The sequence below is a fragment of the Anabrus simplex genome, chromosome 3 (assembly GCF_040414725.1).
Source record: "Anabrus simplex isolate iqAnaSimp1 chromosome 3, ASM4041472v1, whole genome shotgun sequence".
Lineage (NCBI taxonomy): Eukaryota > Metazoa > Arthropoda > Insecta > Orthoptera > Tettigoniidae > Anabrus > Anabrus simplex.
The window spans coordinates 325,773,872-325,793,211 of record NC_090267.1 but is presented as its reverse complement, the minus strand read 5'-3'; the positions used below and the strand labels follow the sequence as shown (position 1 = coordinate 325,793,211).

At 41.8% G+C, this 19,340-nt stretch overlaps 1 protein-coding gene across 1 annotated transcript in view; it reads right to left on the bottom strand.

Annotated features, from left to right (window-relative positions):
- Window positions 1-19,340, bottom strand: part of LOC136866310 (paired box protein Pax-6) — a 653,040-nt gene that overhangs the window by 432,662 nt on the left and 201,038 nt on the right. The window contains exon 2 of the mRNA XM_067143153.2: window positions 4,616-4,707. Within this exon, the coding sequence (XP_066999254.1) occupies window positions 4,616-4,648 (33 nt within the window). The 5' untranslated portion in view covers window positions 4,649-4,707. The remainder of the gene's footprint in view (window positions 1-4,615; window positions 4,708-19,340) is intronic.

The following is a 19,340-nucleotide window of genomic DNA, read 5'->3' as shown; positions in this document are numbered from 1 at the left end:
AGGCCAGTCATCAACATCATCGTCTCGTATCACTGCACTGCACTGAACCAACTACAACACATGCCACTCTGTCCGATCCTATCTCGCGGCCGGGCTCTGGGGGTACTGAGCCACGCAGCATGCTCTCCGCCTGACCCTCGCAATCCATCACCCCCCCCCCCCCCTTCCCTTCTCCTCCCTCCCAACCGCCCCACTGAAACCCAGATCTTGTCTCCTTTTCTTCCTCTAGCATTCACATCAATCTACCCTTCTCAGAGCCACCTCCCTCTCTCTCGCACTCATTCTGTGCAGTTATCGGGCTATCTTTGTCCCTACACCGGTTTCTCGCACCTCGTTCCCCACCCTTCTTCACTGGTTTATAGATACGGACGGTCGTGTGTTGTAATAAAGAGAAGGGAGAATAACCAAAGGAGAAATGGGAGGGCAAAGGGGTGGTGGAAGATGGAAAAGAACGACAGGAGGTGTGGGGGATAACAAGTAGGGATCCGTTTAAACCAATCAGAGAGCCGCTATGAACTGTGTAGCCAATGGAAGAGGGGGAAGTGTTGGAAGAGGGGGGAATGAGATGGCATCATTGATTCTTAAATGCTGACTGCTCATTCGTGCGGAAGGGACACCAGAGGGCGCTGGGACTGCCTGGGAGTCTCCAAATTCTGCCACTGGAGAGCAGTGTTGTCCACGCGCGTGCGCTGGACGCAGCGGAAGAGTTAAAAGGCTAAACAGTTTAGCGGCGGGTAAACAAGCGTAGAGAATGTTTTGTCACGGGGAAGATTAACTTCCTTCCTTATCCACTTGACATGGAGACAGACAATTAACACTGCTCAAGGCAGGTAGCAACTCCGGCACCGTAGAAATTAGTCTAGAAAGTTGTCTCACTAATTTGCATACGAAGTCCCTAATTTCCTTTCTTGCGTCTCAGTACTCTCCTATGTAGTCTCTGAATTTCAAGCCTTTTCGAAAAATAACGAAATATTTAATGTTTGTCTATATAATTGTGACCCCTTGCAAGGAAAGTCGGCAATGGAAATTTTACAGCAGAGCTAAACAAAGTGTCTGTGCTGTAAAAATTGCATTTCTATGATTTGATTACTTGCGCTATCTATAGCTCTTCTTAACAAACTAAGTTACGCAACAGTTCGAGCTTTTTCCACTCTATGACATGAAAACTTTGCACAATTGGTAAAAGGAATTAGCCTAGTTAAAGCTGTAACCTAATTCCAGTTTTCTTGACAGCAACAGTCAATAATAAATATCTTCTGAAGTATTGCACCTAGAAACATGAAGACTTATTTTAAATGCACAATATCTTATGCCAATTTTAGAACCACAAAAATCTAAAAACGAAAAATCCGACGTTTGACCCCTTTCCACGCAACGGGTCACAATTGCTGGAAAGTAACTAGCCCTAGGCCTACATGTCCTTTCCAATCAGTTTCGAAATGATTCGTTCAACTTCAGTTCATCTATGTTTACTAAATGAACTGTTCTACGTTCATTAATATTTTCGATGTCCACCTCCGTATTTTAAAGGAGGTAGTCTACAACCAGACATTTAAGATCGGGCAGGAGGTTGGTTGAAGGAGGAAAAAGCAAAGTCATCTCCGTACAAACCATGAAAGTCCTGGGAGAGGTGGAAGGTAAAGCCTTCCACTATCTGTAACCTCGGCGCTTGGTGGGGTAGAGTGGTTAGCTCTACGCCCGGCCGCCTTTCCCCCCAGATTAACCTGGTACTCATTTTTGGTGCAGGCTGAGTGAACCTCAGGGCCATGCAGGAGGGTTGGTTCGTGAAGAAAATTGTACACACAGTTCACCCCATTGGCGATGTGCCTACAGAGATCTATAGTCTTGTCTAAGACTAGGGAAACGATCTATAAGTGCATCCCTATAATGTATAGGCCTACCAATCATTAATAGTTGTTAGGTGATAAAGTTTTGTTTGTACAGATAGGCTTACGTCGTAAGTTTTAAAGTGCTCAAGCTCATTACACCTTTGCAATCGTGAAATTACCAGCGTTTAGTCTCAATGTGCGAGCGGGATCGTCAGTCGGATTGTAACATCTCTCCAAGACGCTAGCGTCTAGCACGCATTTGAGACACCACTTTGTTGGACAATGCAGTTACGATGCGCTAGGGAAGTTATGTACCATATGTGCATATATACAAGTGAAGGCACACACACACACACACACACACACACACACACACACACACACACACACACATACATCTCCCGTCATTTTGGGCATGTCATATGTGCATTTGCTCAAGTGGAGGTACATAGCTCCCCTAGTAGGCCTACACCGTCACTGTATTGTCCTACATAGGAGGCTTGTAGTGGCGTCTCAGTGGTCCACTGGACGTCAGCGTCTTGGAGAGGTGTGACGATCCAAATGACGACCGCACTGCCACAGAGGAACGAAACGCCGGTAATTTCAAGACTGGAAAAGTCTAAGCTAAGGAGCTTAAATAATTTAATATTCGCAATCGATTAATACATTATAGTTTCCTTCTCGGAACTTAATTGTTTATGAAAACTTAAATCAATTGTTGATTATCTCAGTGCTAGTAATGATATGCAGCCAGTCCCTGTTATGAATGACGTGGAAGTGTCACTCCTAAGGTCGGTGGGTGTGTGTATTTCAGTGGGCTTGGTAGACTGATATGTAGGAGCAATTTCTGACTCAGTGAGGAAAGCAGTGGGAAACTACCTCCCTCCTTATTTCTTTTGTACAGATATTCATTTTTTTTTTTGCTAGTTGCTTTAGGTCGCGATGATGGGACAGGAAAGGGCTAGGAGTGGGAAGGAAGCGGTCGTGGCCTTAATTAAGGTACAGTCCCAGCATTTGCCTGGTGTGAAAATTGGAAACCACAGAAAACCATTTTCAGGGCTGCCGACAGTGGGGTTCGAACCTACTATCTCCCGAATGCTGGATACTGGTCGCACTTAAGCGACTGCAGCTAGCGAGCTCGGTATGGATATTCAGTGACACCAAAGTTGTTTCTGACAGCTATTGAAGATCAAACCAGTCCCCTGGCTCCGGACTCGGCAACATGTTGATTATCATTCCTTAGAAATGGTGCCGGACTGAGACGGTTGATCCTAGCGCTCCTTTTGGGAGACGGAATGTGTTCGAACCCCATCGTCTGCTGTCCTGAGAATAGTTTTCTGTGGTTTTCCATTTTCATTCCCAGGAAAGTGCCGGGGCAATTCCTATTCACAGACCACAGCCTACCCCTTCCACATCCTTACTCAGTTTCATTCACTATCATTCATGTCGTCTTCATGAGCCCATCTACTGAGATTTCAGGATCGGCATCCGGCCTTAAAAATATAATTTCATCTCACCTCATCCCGGACTCTGTACCAGGAAAAGGGACTAAGGGGTAGACACACCTTCTTATTATTATTTATTATTATTATTATTATTATTATTATTATTATTATTATTATTATTATTATTATTATTATTATTATTATTATTATTATTATTGAAGCCTCCGTGGCTCAGGCGGCAGCGCACCGGCCTCTCATCGCTGTATACCGTGGTTCAAATGCCGGTCACTCCATGTGAAATTTGTGCTGGACAAAGCGGAGGCATGACAGGTTTTTCTCCGGGTACTCCGATTTTCCCGGTCATCTTTCATTCCAGCAACACTCTCCAATACCGTTTCATGTCATTAATCATTCATTAATCATTTCCTATGCCCGCCGCTAGATGGGAGTTCATTCATTCCATTCCTGACCCAGTCGAATGACAGGAAACAACGGTAGATTTTCATTATTATTATTATTATTATTATTATTATTATTATTATTATTATTATTATTATTATTATTATTATTATTATTATTATTATTATTATTATTATAACACCGATTCTACACCGTCCTTCAGTCAAAAAGGAACTAGCCTAGGCTATATCTGACCACCTTTTTAGTTTCTGAAAGAAAGTAGGCCTAATAGGGCTACGTTAAATAAAACAGTGTTGTGGAATTGTAGTCTGAAACAATTCGTTCTCCCAGACGTTTCGTTTGAAATTGTAGCAGACAACTTCAGTGATATTTTGATCTTGACTGAAGATCCTTCCGTGCTCTCAAGGTGAACTAAAATACTTACTCCACTGCTCTACAGCCTGAAGGTGATGCAGATCTTCGTCCACATCATCCAGCCATCTCTACGTGAAGTAAAATGTGGTGGATAATTTATTTATGGAAGGATCGTCGACATGTGTCGGAACGCCTATGGATTTCCGAATTAGTTTACTCAGTTGAAAGCAAACAACAAAAGTATACGAGGACGTCGACGATCCATAAATACTAAAGTATTTCCAGTCATCGGTACAGTTCCCACCTACCGATAACAAGTAATCCTCAGCCAAGACCAAAATGTAACTGAATATATTTGCTACAGATGCAGACGAAGCATCTGAGGAAGCAGTTCTTTTCTCTACAACCCGGAAACTGTTGCTTTAATTTACCTTAATAGTTACTTTCATATTATTTTCTTCAGATCTTATTGAATGTTGACCTAAATTCGAAAAAAGAGAATATCAACACAAAAGGGTGATGTGGTCAATGTGAAAAACTATCCTAATAAATGAAATGAAGACATACCTGGATGAGGGAATACGGCTCTACGCTTTCCATGCTGAACCGATACTAGGCAGGGGTAGGTAGACAGCGCTACAAGTCGGGCCAGTCTTTTCCTGTCAGAGAAAATTCCTTGTCACTTGCCGTTAAAAATGTAAGAATATAGGCTTAGAAGGATTTCAAGAGGGAAATATCTTTACACTAAACTCCGAACGTCAAAGCAAATGTTTTTGATTTTCTGATCTGAGACCTATAAATTTTATCTTCAGTAGCCAACATTTCGCATTACATACTGTAACAACTTTACGATGCAGAAGTTGAATCTGAAACAGCGATTATTATTATCATAGAGTCTGGTTAGACAAAATTATTTATTCGCAAGAACACAGTCTTTAAAGAAGCTCCTTACAGCAGGGGCATCTAACTGCTCAAGGAAGCTGCCCAAATGCCGAAAATGATGATGCGGTAATAATAATAATAATAATAATAATAATAATAATAATAATAATAATAATAATAATAATAATAATAATAATAATAATAACATGAATATTCTTCATTTCTCTGCCTAAGAAATTTTGAAATTATTTTTCACGTTTGCCAGTGACGATACGCTATCTACACCTTTGATGATCACGTCGAATTAGGCGAAATTCTCCAAGCTTCATTTATGAGTGAAAGGTGAAATTACAGAAGAACTAGAAGGAAGAAATATTCATTTTTTAATGCATGGGTCAGTGATGCTTGATATAGACAGATTTGTTCTTGATCTTTGTATATTCTTACAATTTTAAAACATCTATAGAGTAAGGAAATTATTGAAATTAATAAGTTATATAGACTATAGACCTAATTAGCATAGTGCACAATAACAGATATTTGTAGCGAGTAAATATAATGAAAATTACATAAATTTTATCTTTTTTCTCTGTCAGTGTTCTATTTGTATAACGCTATTTTAAGATTACAGGTTCAATCACAATTGTGCTAGCTGAATTTTTGAAGTACGAAAGTATCTATATCTGCGTCTCTTCTTGACATACAGTGCCGTATGTATTCTTCTGTGTAAAACAAATTTAGTGATGCGATAATAGACTAAGAGAGAAAAATAAATTAACCGTACTTTCTTCTACCTCCAGAAAGAATTTCCTACTTCGATGGTCAGCCGAAACAGACATCCAAACTAGCCTTCATCAAATGCACATTATTTCAAAACTCCCACATCCGGTGTCTGCGAATTTAGTGACGTGGTAGCCGAGTGCCGTCGGTACTGGGCTTTTCTCAAGGAGAAGGATTCTGACTACTGTATGAGAGATTTTTGAAATGAGAAGGCATGTTTTTGTGGTTAGTATTCCACGTAAGTATGTTGGTTCTATTATGATGATAGTCACGAAAAATTGCCTTCATTTTATTTATAGTTTCAATGAGACAGACTGGAGATCTAGAGAAGCTGATATTTGGTATATTGACTCGTCATAGCCCCTCACATCTTACAAATTGCAAGCCACTGGTGAGTGTCTGAGATACTGTTTTATTTAGTGTAGAACCTGTGGTGTTCTATGGGGAGTTTTAGTACTTTCCTTCTACTTCTTCTCCTTAAATAAGATGAGAAAAAGTTACGAAATTTTGAAGAAGGTGAGTAGATAATCATAGTGAGAGGAAAAGGCTAGGAATGATGTTCACCTGGTAGATTACGTAGGTTTAAAAAAAACAAAATAACGGTAGGAACAGAGCACGACTTGACCAAGATAAGTGGGATAAAGAAACAAATATCGATAAGCACTCATTTATTGCTTTCAATAAAAGTGAAAGATACATAACGCGCTTCAGTGTGTGTAAACGTTTTCGGTCGATCGCATAAATGTATAAGATTAAAATAAAATGCAATAACTAAAAAAAAACGTTAATAAAAATAGATTGTTGAAATATGAATATACAGGTAGGCTAATTTGTGGTTTATGTATTCCTAATTTTTATTTATTTTGGTGTTATGTGATTTTTAGAATGTTAGAAATTTTATGAGATCAGACACCTTGGTGTTTTAAAAATCGATATCAGTTGAACAGACATTAAATAACACTATCATCTAATTAAAAACAAAACGCCGCCTGGCCCAACAGTCTGTTAAATGCCTGGACCTGTTAAGAAGACAGCTCTCCAAACAGATGGCCAGCAGATATTCGAGTGCAACGTGGTCAGCGTAACGACGTTCTCAGTCGTACTGCTGGGCTTTCTTTATCGGGTCAGCTCTCTCCCTATTATCAGGTATCTTTTCCTTTGGTCTCATAAGTCTGTGTGAATTCCATTCCAATCCTCAGTTTAGAATTAAAATTCCCGACTGGCCGTAATCGAACCAGTGGCCGAGACAAAGAGCCAGGCGTGATGATGCCCTACGCCAAGGGACTACTTTATCCCTCAAGCTCGTGGAAATAGCAACGTTGATTGTGTGCTCATGCTGAGGGGCTACATTCCAGCAAACACTGCACGCAATATGCCACACTCAAATGTACAGCGGGTTGTCTTACTGACTGATAGCACGGCGTTAGTTGTGACGATGATCGTTGTTGCTGATTTAACTGGAGACCAAGGGCATCACCCCGTTCAGACCCATATAGTTAAAGGTTTTAGGAAAATTATTCGTAAATATGAATTTCTGTAGCGTCCCTGATGTTCCTATAGTGCTATAGATCTATTTCCGAAAGATGGAGGCGTAGGACTGGCACCGTGGTCGGAAAAGCAACACCCAGTGTTGCTATGGTACTTAACCATGCTACCAAAAAGCTTCTCTACTAGTCACTTGCTGTTAGCCACTGCATTTATAGTGTTCTATATTACTATCGCGTACTGTTATTATATGCCATCTTTGTTAAATTATTTTAAAATAACAGTCAAAATGTATAACTTTCCTATTAAGAAACGGATATTTCTCAAAGAATTCACGAGTACCGATTACACTTGTATGATGTTTGTCTCATTAAAGTATAAGCTGCATTGTTAAAAATTCGTAGTATTATACCAGAAGCAAAATAAATGGATTTGTGGTATTTTCCGATTTCTTACTTAGAAACAGTATATATAGGTCAACATATTCAGTCATGTTCCAGGCAGTAGGTTGTTGGAATCTATTAACCACGTAGTCACCCGTATTGGCAACACCCCGTTATGATTCTGAACTTGGTTGCTAAATTCCGAAATTAGAGGTATAGGGATTGAACTACGGAAGATGACTCAGACCTAACAGGAAAATCGTAGCTTACATGAAAAAAATACACGGATTAAAACCACACTCAGTGTAGTCGTCACATTCATCATAGTTCTCGAAATTACTTATCAAATTTCGTTTTCTCATGCGCGGCCGTGCGCTTATATTTGGGATTCTTATGAAATGCGTACGTCTTTCAAAATCATCGACTAATTTTGACGTCAACAATACTTCCAGTTATGTCTATAAATGACAAAAAAGGAATTCAAAGACTTTCATTATTTTTTAAGAAGAGCATTTTCGTGAAGGTGGTTATTATTGTTTAAACGGGGAATTAACCAGTTACTCTTAACTCTAATTCAAGGTGAAAAGAAGTTCCGTCTTCCGAAGAGTGGTGTCATCGGCAAAAGAAATGGATTAGCTGTGAAAGACATGATAATGAGAAGGTACAAAGACGGCGCAAAGCTAATACCGAAATAGAAGAATAGTTTACCAAGAGCAGTGTACAGGCTATGACACAAGCGATATCCTTGCATTTCGCCGGACGTAGGCCTACAAATTGCTAAAAAGAATTTTTACAAAAATCAATGATTCTACAATGTTATCAATAAAATGGACCTTGATAAATAATAATATCAGTAAAAGGTGAACTAGACCTATGATTTCCCTCAAATTACTGGTCCAGAATACATCAGCTAAGATATGCATAGCCTTAAAATTATTTTCCGGGCTGACTCAGACAGTATAGCACTGGCCTTCTGAGCCCAGAGTGGGTGTTCGATCACAGCTCAGACCGGTGTTATTTGAAGGTCGTCATACACACCAGCTTCATGTCAGTAGATTTACCGGTACAAAGAGAACTCCTGTGGGGTAAACGTTTCGGCATCTCTACGTCCCGGAAATCCATAAATATATTTTATCACTAAGCACATGGACTTAATTTATCTTTATATCAAACTTTCCCACTGAGTGAAAGAATGATTACGCTCGCGTTTTCATGCTGATTTACTTCCGAGCTCTAGTTTCAAATACTACACCTCGGTCATTCAAGTAATTTAAGTAATTTTCGATTTTTCTAGGGATGTGGAGTGTATCACATTCTCTGGTACCAAGTTTCAGATTTCAAGGTTGAGAACGTACCTCATTAATTCTTGTTTATTTTCATTTTAATGCCTACCTTTATAGAGCGTTACGCTTTGGCTTCCTTTTATTAGCATAAATGGGTTCTATCTCGGCACATAGTCGTGGGCTCTAAGGCAGATAACATCACAGGCCAAACCTTAGTGATTTGATAATGGCCCACAATGACCTTATGGGTCATTAGTGATTTTTTTTGAAAACACGCTCCATAAAGAGACCATGGCAATAATTTAAAGGGAGTTTTATTTTCAGTCCCGGGTCACAAACTGAATCGAGTTCTGTAATAAAATGTAAAAATAACCTACTAAAGACATAGGCCTGCATGATTGGGGAAACACTGTTCTACAATTTTCATGCTGGATCGATACCAGACGAGTGTAGTGAATCAACAACCCCTTTTCAATGTATTTCCTACTTCACGTTTCAGTTTCCATAACACTATTTGTTCGAGGCGTCGACCCATGTGGATCTTTTGCCCCTACTGGCACCATATTGTATGAACCTGCGTGTAATTGGAATAGCGGTAGTGTGGGATGTTGTGTGTGAGGAAAGGAAGATTAAGGACGTCAGAAACACCCAGTACCCAGATCAGGGATATTAATCATTACAATTAAAAAACCCTGACCCGGCCGGGAATCGAACCCGGGGCCACCGAGTGACAGGCGGACGCGATGCCCCCTACATCGCGGGGCCGAACTCACGTTTCAGTTACTTCAATCCACTTTAGTTTTATACGAATAGTATTGAAAACCACATGCTGAATAAATTACTTAAATCTTCGATTTAACTTCAAGAATCTTCCCTTCAAAATCATTTCCTTTTAAATCTAGTAATGAGACACATGAGATTTGTTATCCTAATTTTAATAACTCTTCATCTAAGCAAGTATCGAAATGACATAATTAATTGCGTAATATTCCCTCATTCATTCTGATTTCAAATCACTACATAAATTTATGATAGTTAAACCATCCCTTATAAGCCTGTTAGTTATACTGTTCCAAGGTAAGTTGTAGGGACTGGAGGAAACATTGTCAAACATTTGTGTGCGTAGTTTTATTTAATAGAACAGTCAACTAAAATTCGTTGAAAATTGGCCTGCGCCGCTGTCAACAGGTGCATCGTTTTGCTACATGATAACGTAAGGCCACGCTCAGACTGTCAAATCCATGAGTGCAAACTCATCTACTACGGCGACGTACAGGAGCATCTGCCTACAGCTGGCACAGCGTGAATAATTGAAAAAGAAAGTGAATCGCAACCAACGGTGAAAGCCCTCATTCCGTGATTGTAGGAGTCAGAAACTGGTATTCTTGTAAACTGGGAGAAAGGCCTATTTATAAATAAAGTGCAGACGCTATCCTCATTCCAGCCGGCAGATCACAAGTGATCCTAACGAAGATTTACATCTTCTTACACGTCCAGTCATTTAAAACTGGAAACCTTTGTGTGAGGTTTCGTAGACCACTTCGTAAGTTAAATATGAACTCCATTATGAGCTTTATCACCACGTGTCAGGGAACTATCGTATGTGGTAATAAACTTTTGTGTGCCTTAGAGATGTGAAAGATTTGCTGTTCCGGTAGTTCAAGTAGTTGTCAGTTATGTGAATTATGTTAGGAATTGCTAATCTCGTAGTGATAATTGTTATTAGCCTACCAATTTCTGGTCACAATATTTGCACACCTGTTTACCAGAGAAATGAGGTTCGTGATTAGCTGTCTGCCTCTTGACTGAAAAGTCAGTAACCTTATCCCCGAGAGATGCCGTTGTCAGTTGCCTTGCAACTAATGTTTATATTCCTAAATTAAAAACTAAAGGTGTTTGGCCTCAGAAGACCAAGTGGCCGCTATTTTCACAGTAAGAGAGCATTTATAACTATACTATAGATCTCCGTGGTTGGAAGAGATTCAGAAAATAATATTTCAATATTTAAATTTGATGGTGAGTACATCACCTATCTTGCATGGAAGTCAGGTTCAGATTTGATCAGTTTTGCGAGTTTAATTGAGAAGCTGCCAAATATTGAACGCAAGAACCTTGGTGTAGGAAATAGGCACTACAGGTCATGAGACACACTTAGTTCTATATCATGAGTAAATCTGTGTGTGAAATACCAGATGAGAACTATACATTTATTAGCATGAGCGTATCAAAAACCGATCCATGAATTAATTCCATCTGGCACTTGAATTATCACGACCCTCGTAGTTCCACAGCTGAATAACCACTTACATACGTTATGAACGCTCCAGATGCAGGCCTATTACATGTCTCAAGGAAAATCGTGTGCAAACTTTACAGCAGCGTTTGGACTGCTACGGAGCTTGTTTCCTTAATAATACAGCTCATTCATTTTTTTCGATGATAACCACTGAAAAATTATTACTTTGGACACATTCATGGATTTAGGAGGCAAAAAAAATCTGCCTTCAAAATACATTTCATTCATTTAATTTTATCATATGCAAATAGACTTTATTTTCTGGACATACTGTGACATATAGGCCTACCATGTTACATGTACTGTTGCCTAGGTTACTTTATATTATTAATGTGTAACAGCTTATTGTGTAAGTAAATATCGAGGCAATCATGATATTATTATGCCTAAATTAGTTGCTAGTAATGTATATCTCTGGGTTACTATAATTAAGTTAGGCATTTCGAGTTTTTATTTGCTAAATTATGTGTGTTAATGGTAGTAATCAGACAGTCTTTTAGTTGTGTGATCTTGGGTAAAACCATGGACATGAATATCTAGGTATAACAGTCACATGCATGTTATGAATACAGAACGGATAATTTGGCAGGCTAGATTTATCCAAACTCCTGATTATGAAAAGGTGGAGTGATGGAACGAAAATACTAAAAATAAATTTGAAGTAGAAATAGCACCGTTTGATCAGAAACTCTTGATCTATAGTAGGCCTACTAGTGTTATAAAGAGGGATAGACTGTGGACTGTCCAAATTCAGTACACGAACTATTGGGCTATGTGAGAATATCTCTATATAGATATATGTCAGCGGTGACTAGGCGTATCATGCATGAGAGAGGATAATACGGCGTGATTTTGCAGACATATCGTCGCAGGGAGGTCAAACTGAGGACGGCTCTGGAGTTCCAGAACATGAGGCTTCAAATCGAGGAAGCAGGAAGCTATATTACAATAGTTCCTTGTTAATCCTTAACGTTTGCTCCAAATAGTAGCAGGAGTGATGTTATTTCACTGTACCAAATGCTTCGAGGTTATGTTAGGACGTAGTCTTTTAATTAAAGAAAATATTTAAAGGAAACCTTTTAGGGTAGAATTGACGTCTGAGAAGATACAAAACGTTAGCTTGCGCTCAGCACAAATCTTTTCTTGGAGACACAGTTACTGGGGATGAAAAATGGTCACTACATGTCAACATCAGGAATAGAAAGGAATGGATAATTCCAAAGAAAAAGCAACTCCCGGTGTAAATGGCACTGTACATTCAGTAAAGATAAAATTGTGCGTCTGGTGGAACAGACAGGCAACTCTTCACCGTGACTTGCTTCCAAAGAACGAAACAATCACTACTGCTGTGTTTAGCCAACAACTAGGACGAATCACTACCGTTGTTGAAAACAAACGTCCTGGACGTCCAATGCCTTTACTGCATAATAATGCACGCCCACATTCGGCCAAATAGACCAAAGGAGTTGTTGACAATCTCTGTTGGGAAACTGCTCAACAACGTCCTAATTTCCCTGACTTGGCTCCTTCCTATTTTCACCTTTCGTGGTTTCTCTCTCTCTCTCTCTCTCTCTCTCGCACACAATATCCAGAGAGAAGTATTTCCTGATGAAGCTGCTCTTAATACTTAGCTCATCGATTTCTTCAACTCAAAGCCACAACAGTTATACAGACGCGGGATCAAACTCCCCCATGCAACGTTGGCAGATGGTCATTGACAATGGAGGCGAGTACATTACTGACTAAGTAAGGGTTGTGAAGTAAATCAATCGACTGTGTTTGCGGTAATTATTACGCCTATTGCAATACTGTAAGTGTAGGTGAATAAAGATACGTTGATTTACAAAACGCTATGAACTTACGCACCATCCAATACTTGCGTGTGCATGCCGTGTTTGTCTGGAGTTTTGAAAGGAATTAGAAATAAATCGCACATGTACTACCGCGAAAAATGTTAAGCTGTTTCACTAAAACTTACTCTCACTGAGACACAACGAATGCTGGTATTAATTTCTTTCTTTCTTTCTTTCTTTCTTTCTTTCTTTCTTTCTTTCTTAATCTGTTTACCCTCCAGGGTCGGTTTTTCCCTCGGACTCTGCGAGGGATCCCACCTCTACCGCCTCAAGGGCAGTGTCCTGGAGCTTCAGACATCAGGTCGGATGATACAACTGGGGAGGATGACCAGTACCTCGCCCAGGCGGCCTCACCTCCTATGATGAATAGGGGCCTTGCAGGAGGATGGGAAGATTGGAAGGGATAGACAAGGAAGAGGGAAAGAAGCGGCCATGGCCTTAAGTTAGGTACCATCCCAGCATTTGCCTGGAGGAGAAGTGGGGGAAACCACGGAAAACCACTTCCAGGATGGCTGAGGTGGGAATCGAACCCCCCTCTACTCAGTTGACCTCCCGAGGCTGAGTGGACCCCATTCCAGCCCTCGTACCACTTTTCAAATTTCGTGGCAGAGCCGGGAATCGAACCCGGGCCTCCAGGGGTGGCAGCTAATCACACTAACCACTACACTACAGAGGCGGACGATAGTATTACTTCTTGTTGAAATATATATCCATAGGTTCTATGTTTTCCTAAACCATGGTCCTACAGCCCTAATGCATCATTGCCTACCAAGCGGCCACTGCTCAGCCCGAAGGCCTGTAGATTACGAGATGAGGCGCGGTCAGCGCTACGAATCCTCTCGCCGATCATTCTTGCCTTTCTAGAGCGGGCCATATAGAACATAGCATGTAAATATATCAAAACAATTAAGTTCCCAGTAGGAAACTATAATTCTAATTTCATCGATTGCAAATGTTTAAAAAAAACATTGAAGCTCAACGGTGTCTCAACGGCGCACTAGCCGCCAGTGTCGTGGAAAGATGTAGCAATCCAACCGATGAGCCTACTGCCACAATGAGGCAAAAGGTGTAGCAATCCAACTGATGAGCCTACTGCGACAATGAGGAAAAAGGTGTAGCAATCCAACTGATGAGCCCACTGCGACAATGAGGCAAAAGGTGTGGCAGTCCAACTGACAAGCCCACTGCCACAATCAGGCAAAAGGTGTAGCAATCCAACTGATGAGCCCACTGCCACAATGAGGCAAAAGGTGTAGCAATCCAACTGATGAGCCCACTGCTATAGTGGGGTGGAAGGTGGAACAATACAACTGATGAGCCCACTGCGACAATGAGGAAAAAGATGTAGCAATCCAACTGAGCCCACTGCCACAATGAGGAAAAAGGTGTAGCAATCCAACTGAGCCCACTGCCACAATGAGGCAAAAGGTGTAGCAATCCAACTGATGAGCCCACTGCCACAATTAGGCCAAAGGTGTAGCAATCCAACTGATGAGCCTACTGCCACAATGAGGCAAAAGGTGTAGCAATCCAACTGATGAGCCTACTGCCACAATGAGGCAAAAGGTGTAGCAATTCAACTGATGAGCCCACTGCGACAATGAGGCAAAAGGTGTAGCAATCCAACCGATGAGCCCACTGCGACAATGAGGAAAAAGGTGTAGCAATCCAACTGAGCCCACTGCCACAATGAGGCAAAAGGTGTAGCAATCCAACTGATGAGCCCACTGCCACAATTAGGCCAAAGGTGTAGCAATCCAACTGATGAGCCTACTGCCACAATGAGGCAAAAGGTGTAGCAATCCAACTGATGAGCTCACTGCCACAATGAGGCAAAAGGTGTAGCAATCCAACTGAGCCCACTGCGACAATGAGGCAAAAGGTGTGGCAGTCCAACTGACAAGCCCACTGCCACAATCAGGCAAAAGGTGTAGCAATCCAACTGATGAGCCCACTGCCACAATGAGGCAAAAGGTGTAGCAATCCAACTGATGAGCCCACTGCTATAGTGGGGTGGAAGGTGGAACAATACAACTGATGAGCCCAGTGCTACGCTGGGGCGGAAGGTGTAGCAATCCAACTGATGAGCCCACTGCTACACTGGAGCGAAAGGTGTAGCAATCTAACTGAAGAGCCCACTGCGATACTGGGGTGAAAGGTATAACAATCCAGCTCATGAGCTCACTGCTATACTGGGGTGAAAGGTGTAGCAATCCAACTGATGAGCCCAGTGCTACACTGGGGCGAAAGGTGTAGCAATCCAACTGATGAGCCCACTGCGATACTGGGGTGAAAGGTATAACAATCCAGCTCATGAGCTCACTGCTATACTGGGGTGAAAGGTGTAGCAATCCAACTGATGAGCCCACTGCTACACTGGAGCGAAAGGTGTAGCAATCTAACTGAAGAGCCCACTGCGATACTGGGGTGAAAGGTATAACAATCCAGCTCATGAGCCCAGTGCTATACTGGGGTGAAAGGTGTAGCAATCCAACTGATGAGCCCACTGCTACACTGGAGCGAAAGGTGTAACAATCTAACTGAAGAGCCCACTGCGATACTGGGGTGAAAGGTATAACAATCCAGCTCATGAGCTCACTGCTATACTGGGGTGAAAGGTGTAGCAATCCAACTGATGAGCCCAGTGCTACACTGGGGCGAAAGGTGTAACAATCCAACTGATGAGCCCACTGCTACACTGAGGTGAACAGTGGTAATTTCACGACTGAAAAGAGCTTAAATGTTTTTAGCATGTAGACATATTTCCGGTTTGGGGAGGGGGGGATTATGACATATTTTAAACCAAATTAGAATAAGATATATCTTCATTATAAAATTTTATTATTGTCAGCGTTAAGCATGCAAGCCACTGCGAATTAAATAAGAGCCTCCACTGTCCTATATTTGCAATTATTTGAAATTAAATCTGTCAATAATTTATAGATTAAAATTTAGTGCTAAAAGTTTCATTGACAGATCGCAGTTTCATTCGCTTTACATATTGCGATTGTAAGCCACGGACCTACGTTTTTACGTTATATTCGATTTTGAAAACCGTACGGACATTAAGCGAGATTCGAACAACTACTTTCTCAGCGATAAAAGCTACAGATACCATTCGGTAAAATAGAAGATATTGTGATAATTTGCTTAGTGGATGTAATTGCTCTGATTATACTTTTTGTATTATTGACCAGTAGTAGAGGATGGTTATTTGTCTACTAAGGATTATATGAATAAAAGTGTTTTTAGGGCAATTGCTTTTAGAGGTAATGCATATTTTAAATTTGTATACAGCACTTAAGTTAGGAATCGCTTTGAGGCTAACGAAGTTGGAGGATTCACCATACCTTAGGTATTGGTTTCGTTTATTGACCTTAATTTCACAGTAAGGTATGATGACGGAAGCTGGACTGAGAAGAAAGGAAGGGCTGATAGCGAGACACTAATACGTTCCGATTTAAAGACGCACTGTGTGCGAGGGTGAGGGGCGCGTGAATCATCCCCGGCGCCGGCCAAGTGGACGTAACGCGCTGATGTCACTCCGCAGGTACAGTCCGCGCCAACAGTGACAGCCACTAATGAATGTTCTTCAAAAATGCAAGACCCTAGAACAAGTCACCTTAGATTAATACATTTCTTTTCGTTATAGAGCACCTTAGCAATCTCAGCCAATAACCCTCCGTAAATGAACTATGGCTTTTCTGTTTCCACGGCTGTTACCTCTACTTCTATCATATTGTCGGTTCGATCCACTTTCCTGCTACCCTCTTCCGCGGTCGCTTCATAGACAAATTTTCATTTAATATACTAATTCCTAACTTGGCTTTCATATGTTCTTTTAAACACCATCTTGCCATTTTACCCCCTTGTTTGCATTGCCAATCATGGTCACAACTTCCATATTTCTTATCCTCTGATTAATGATCATTTCTCTCATTGGTGAGATACGGTGTTCCGAGTTCAGTGTATTTTCTGTTAAGTTACTTGTTACTTTCTTTGATCTACCTCATCCTTAGGCCTATCATTGACCTTTGCCAAGTTGCAAGTGACTGACGTATGATCAACGCTGGTAATACCATTCCTTATACACCCATTCCCTAGGACGAATGGTGTAACGATATTGCTCGTAAGCTTGTACGCATTTCAATGGGGTTGATAGGCTAATATTCAACAGCACCTCATGTTACGATGACGAAAGCAACGAAAAATGACTTCACTCCTCATTTCCCTAGCAGGCCTACACCTCTTCAGTGACCCCTAGCTACTGACTGACTGACTGACTGACTGACTGACTGACTGACTGACTGACTGACTGACTATTATTACTATTATTTCATGTTTCTATTGCTAGCCTGGTGCAGATTTGTTAAGCAGACCCTCCGGTCGGAAAGGGTTGGGCCATTTGCTGTTTTTAGGAAACTGCGTGTTACTGTGGTGAGGGAAGGTGTTGTGTGCGCAGAATAAGTTGCAGGGATGCTGGGAGCAGCACAAACGTCCTTGAGCCAACTGTGTTAACCATTTAGGAAAAAATCCCCGTACTGGCTGTGTGTTGAACCCGGAGTCATTGCGCTGAACATTCAGGCAAGGAGCCAGACTAAACTCTTATGCTCATCCCGAGATAATGCAGCTCTTTTCAGGCACACCTCCAATGAAGGTGAGCCGCATGTACTACACTCATGTTCATAAAAAACAGAGCACCTTGAGAGACTAGAGACAGGAAGTTCATATTCACAGGACATGTTCACTAGTATGTTCTGCAGAAACGATTAGCATTTCAGTCACCTAAGTTCAGCATGTGTCCTGTTGCCTAGTAGGCACTGGGTCCTCCATGGCCACTGATAACTTGTTCTATGCGTGATGGCATCGACGCGTATAAGGCGCGAATGGCGTCCTGGATTATAGCCATCCATAGTGTATTCACCTGGTTCCACAGTTCATCTTTGGTAGTTGGCAATCGGTCACAGCGCCGCACCCGTCGTTTCACCACATCCTACACATTTTCGATTGGCGACAAGCTCGCTGATCGGGTGGGCCAGGGCAACAGTCTGACATCCTGCGACAACAAGAGGGCACGTGTTCGTGCAGCAACATGTGGTCGCGCATTGTCCTGATGAAATATGGCGTCTGGGGTGTCGTGCAGAAAGGGTATGGCTACGTGTCGCAGGATGTCATTCATGTAGTTCAAACTGGTCACAGTGCCCTGAACATGCACCAACTGTGATTTGTGGTTGTACCCAATAGCACCTTACACGGTAAGGCCTTGAGTTGGCGCTGTAAGTCTTGTGCGAATGCAGTCAATGTGATGCCCCTCCCCTTGTCTGCGGCGAGCCAAAATGCGGCCATCATGTCCAAACAAACAGAACCTAGATTCGTCCGAAAACACTATCTGCTGCCATTCCTGTCCCCAGTGACGTCGTTCCATACACCATTGCAGTCTAGCATGTTTATGCACATTAGTGAAAGGTAGGCGGAGAAGTGGACGTCGCGCCGGTAACCCTGGCCATAATAAACGGTGACTGACTGTCACTCCTGAGAGTGTACGATGTGTTACACTGTTCCACTGTCGCGCCAGAGCCGAGGAGGACGGAGATCTGTCCTGCAATGCCATTCGGATGACGTGTCTAACTTCTCGGGTGGGGGTTCCGGGTGGTGCGACCAGACCCATCCCGTCGTGTTCTACGGCCTTCTGTGAACCATTCTATACACACTTCATCCCACACGAGCAGACATTTCCCCTAATGGATGCATCACGTTCTCACATGGCAATAATACGCCCTCTTTCAAACTCACTCATTGTACGGTACGGTTCTCGCATACGTCTGCGAGGCATCCTGCACATCTTCTCAAGTCACACTGATCCATTACCTTCGGTTTATAGCGACAACGAGAGCCGCAGCCACAGTTTACCAGTAGGTGGTGGTGCGCTGAGATATCGATGTGGATCTTGAACATGTGGGCCGACATGTTTCAAATGCGGACCGTTTCTTCAGAACATACTAATACATAAGTCCTGCGAATATGAACTACCTATCTCTAGTCTTCAAGGTGTTCTGATTTTTATGAACTTGAATGTACTTTATGAACATGCCAGCCCTCCTGCCGTTCTTAAATCTCTGGCAGTAGGGGAACCGAGCCCGGGCGACCGAGGACGACAGCTATTTGAGCTAACCGTTACGCTACAGAAGGTTAAATATTAACTAAACAGTTTAAAAATTAGGGGAACATGTTGTGTAACGTATGGTATGTGAACGTTAATTTGCTAGATGTGGTTCGAATGGTGGTATACCATACCTTGAGACCTTAGCTACTCAGAGTATGTCAAATCGA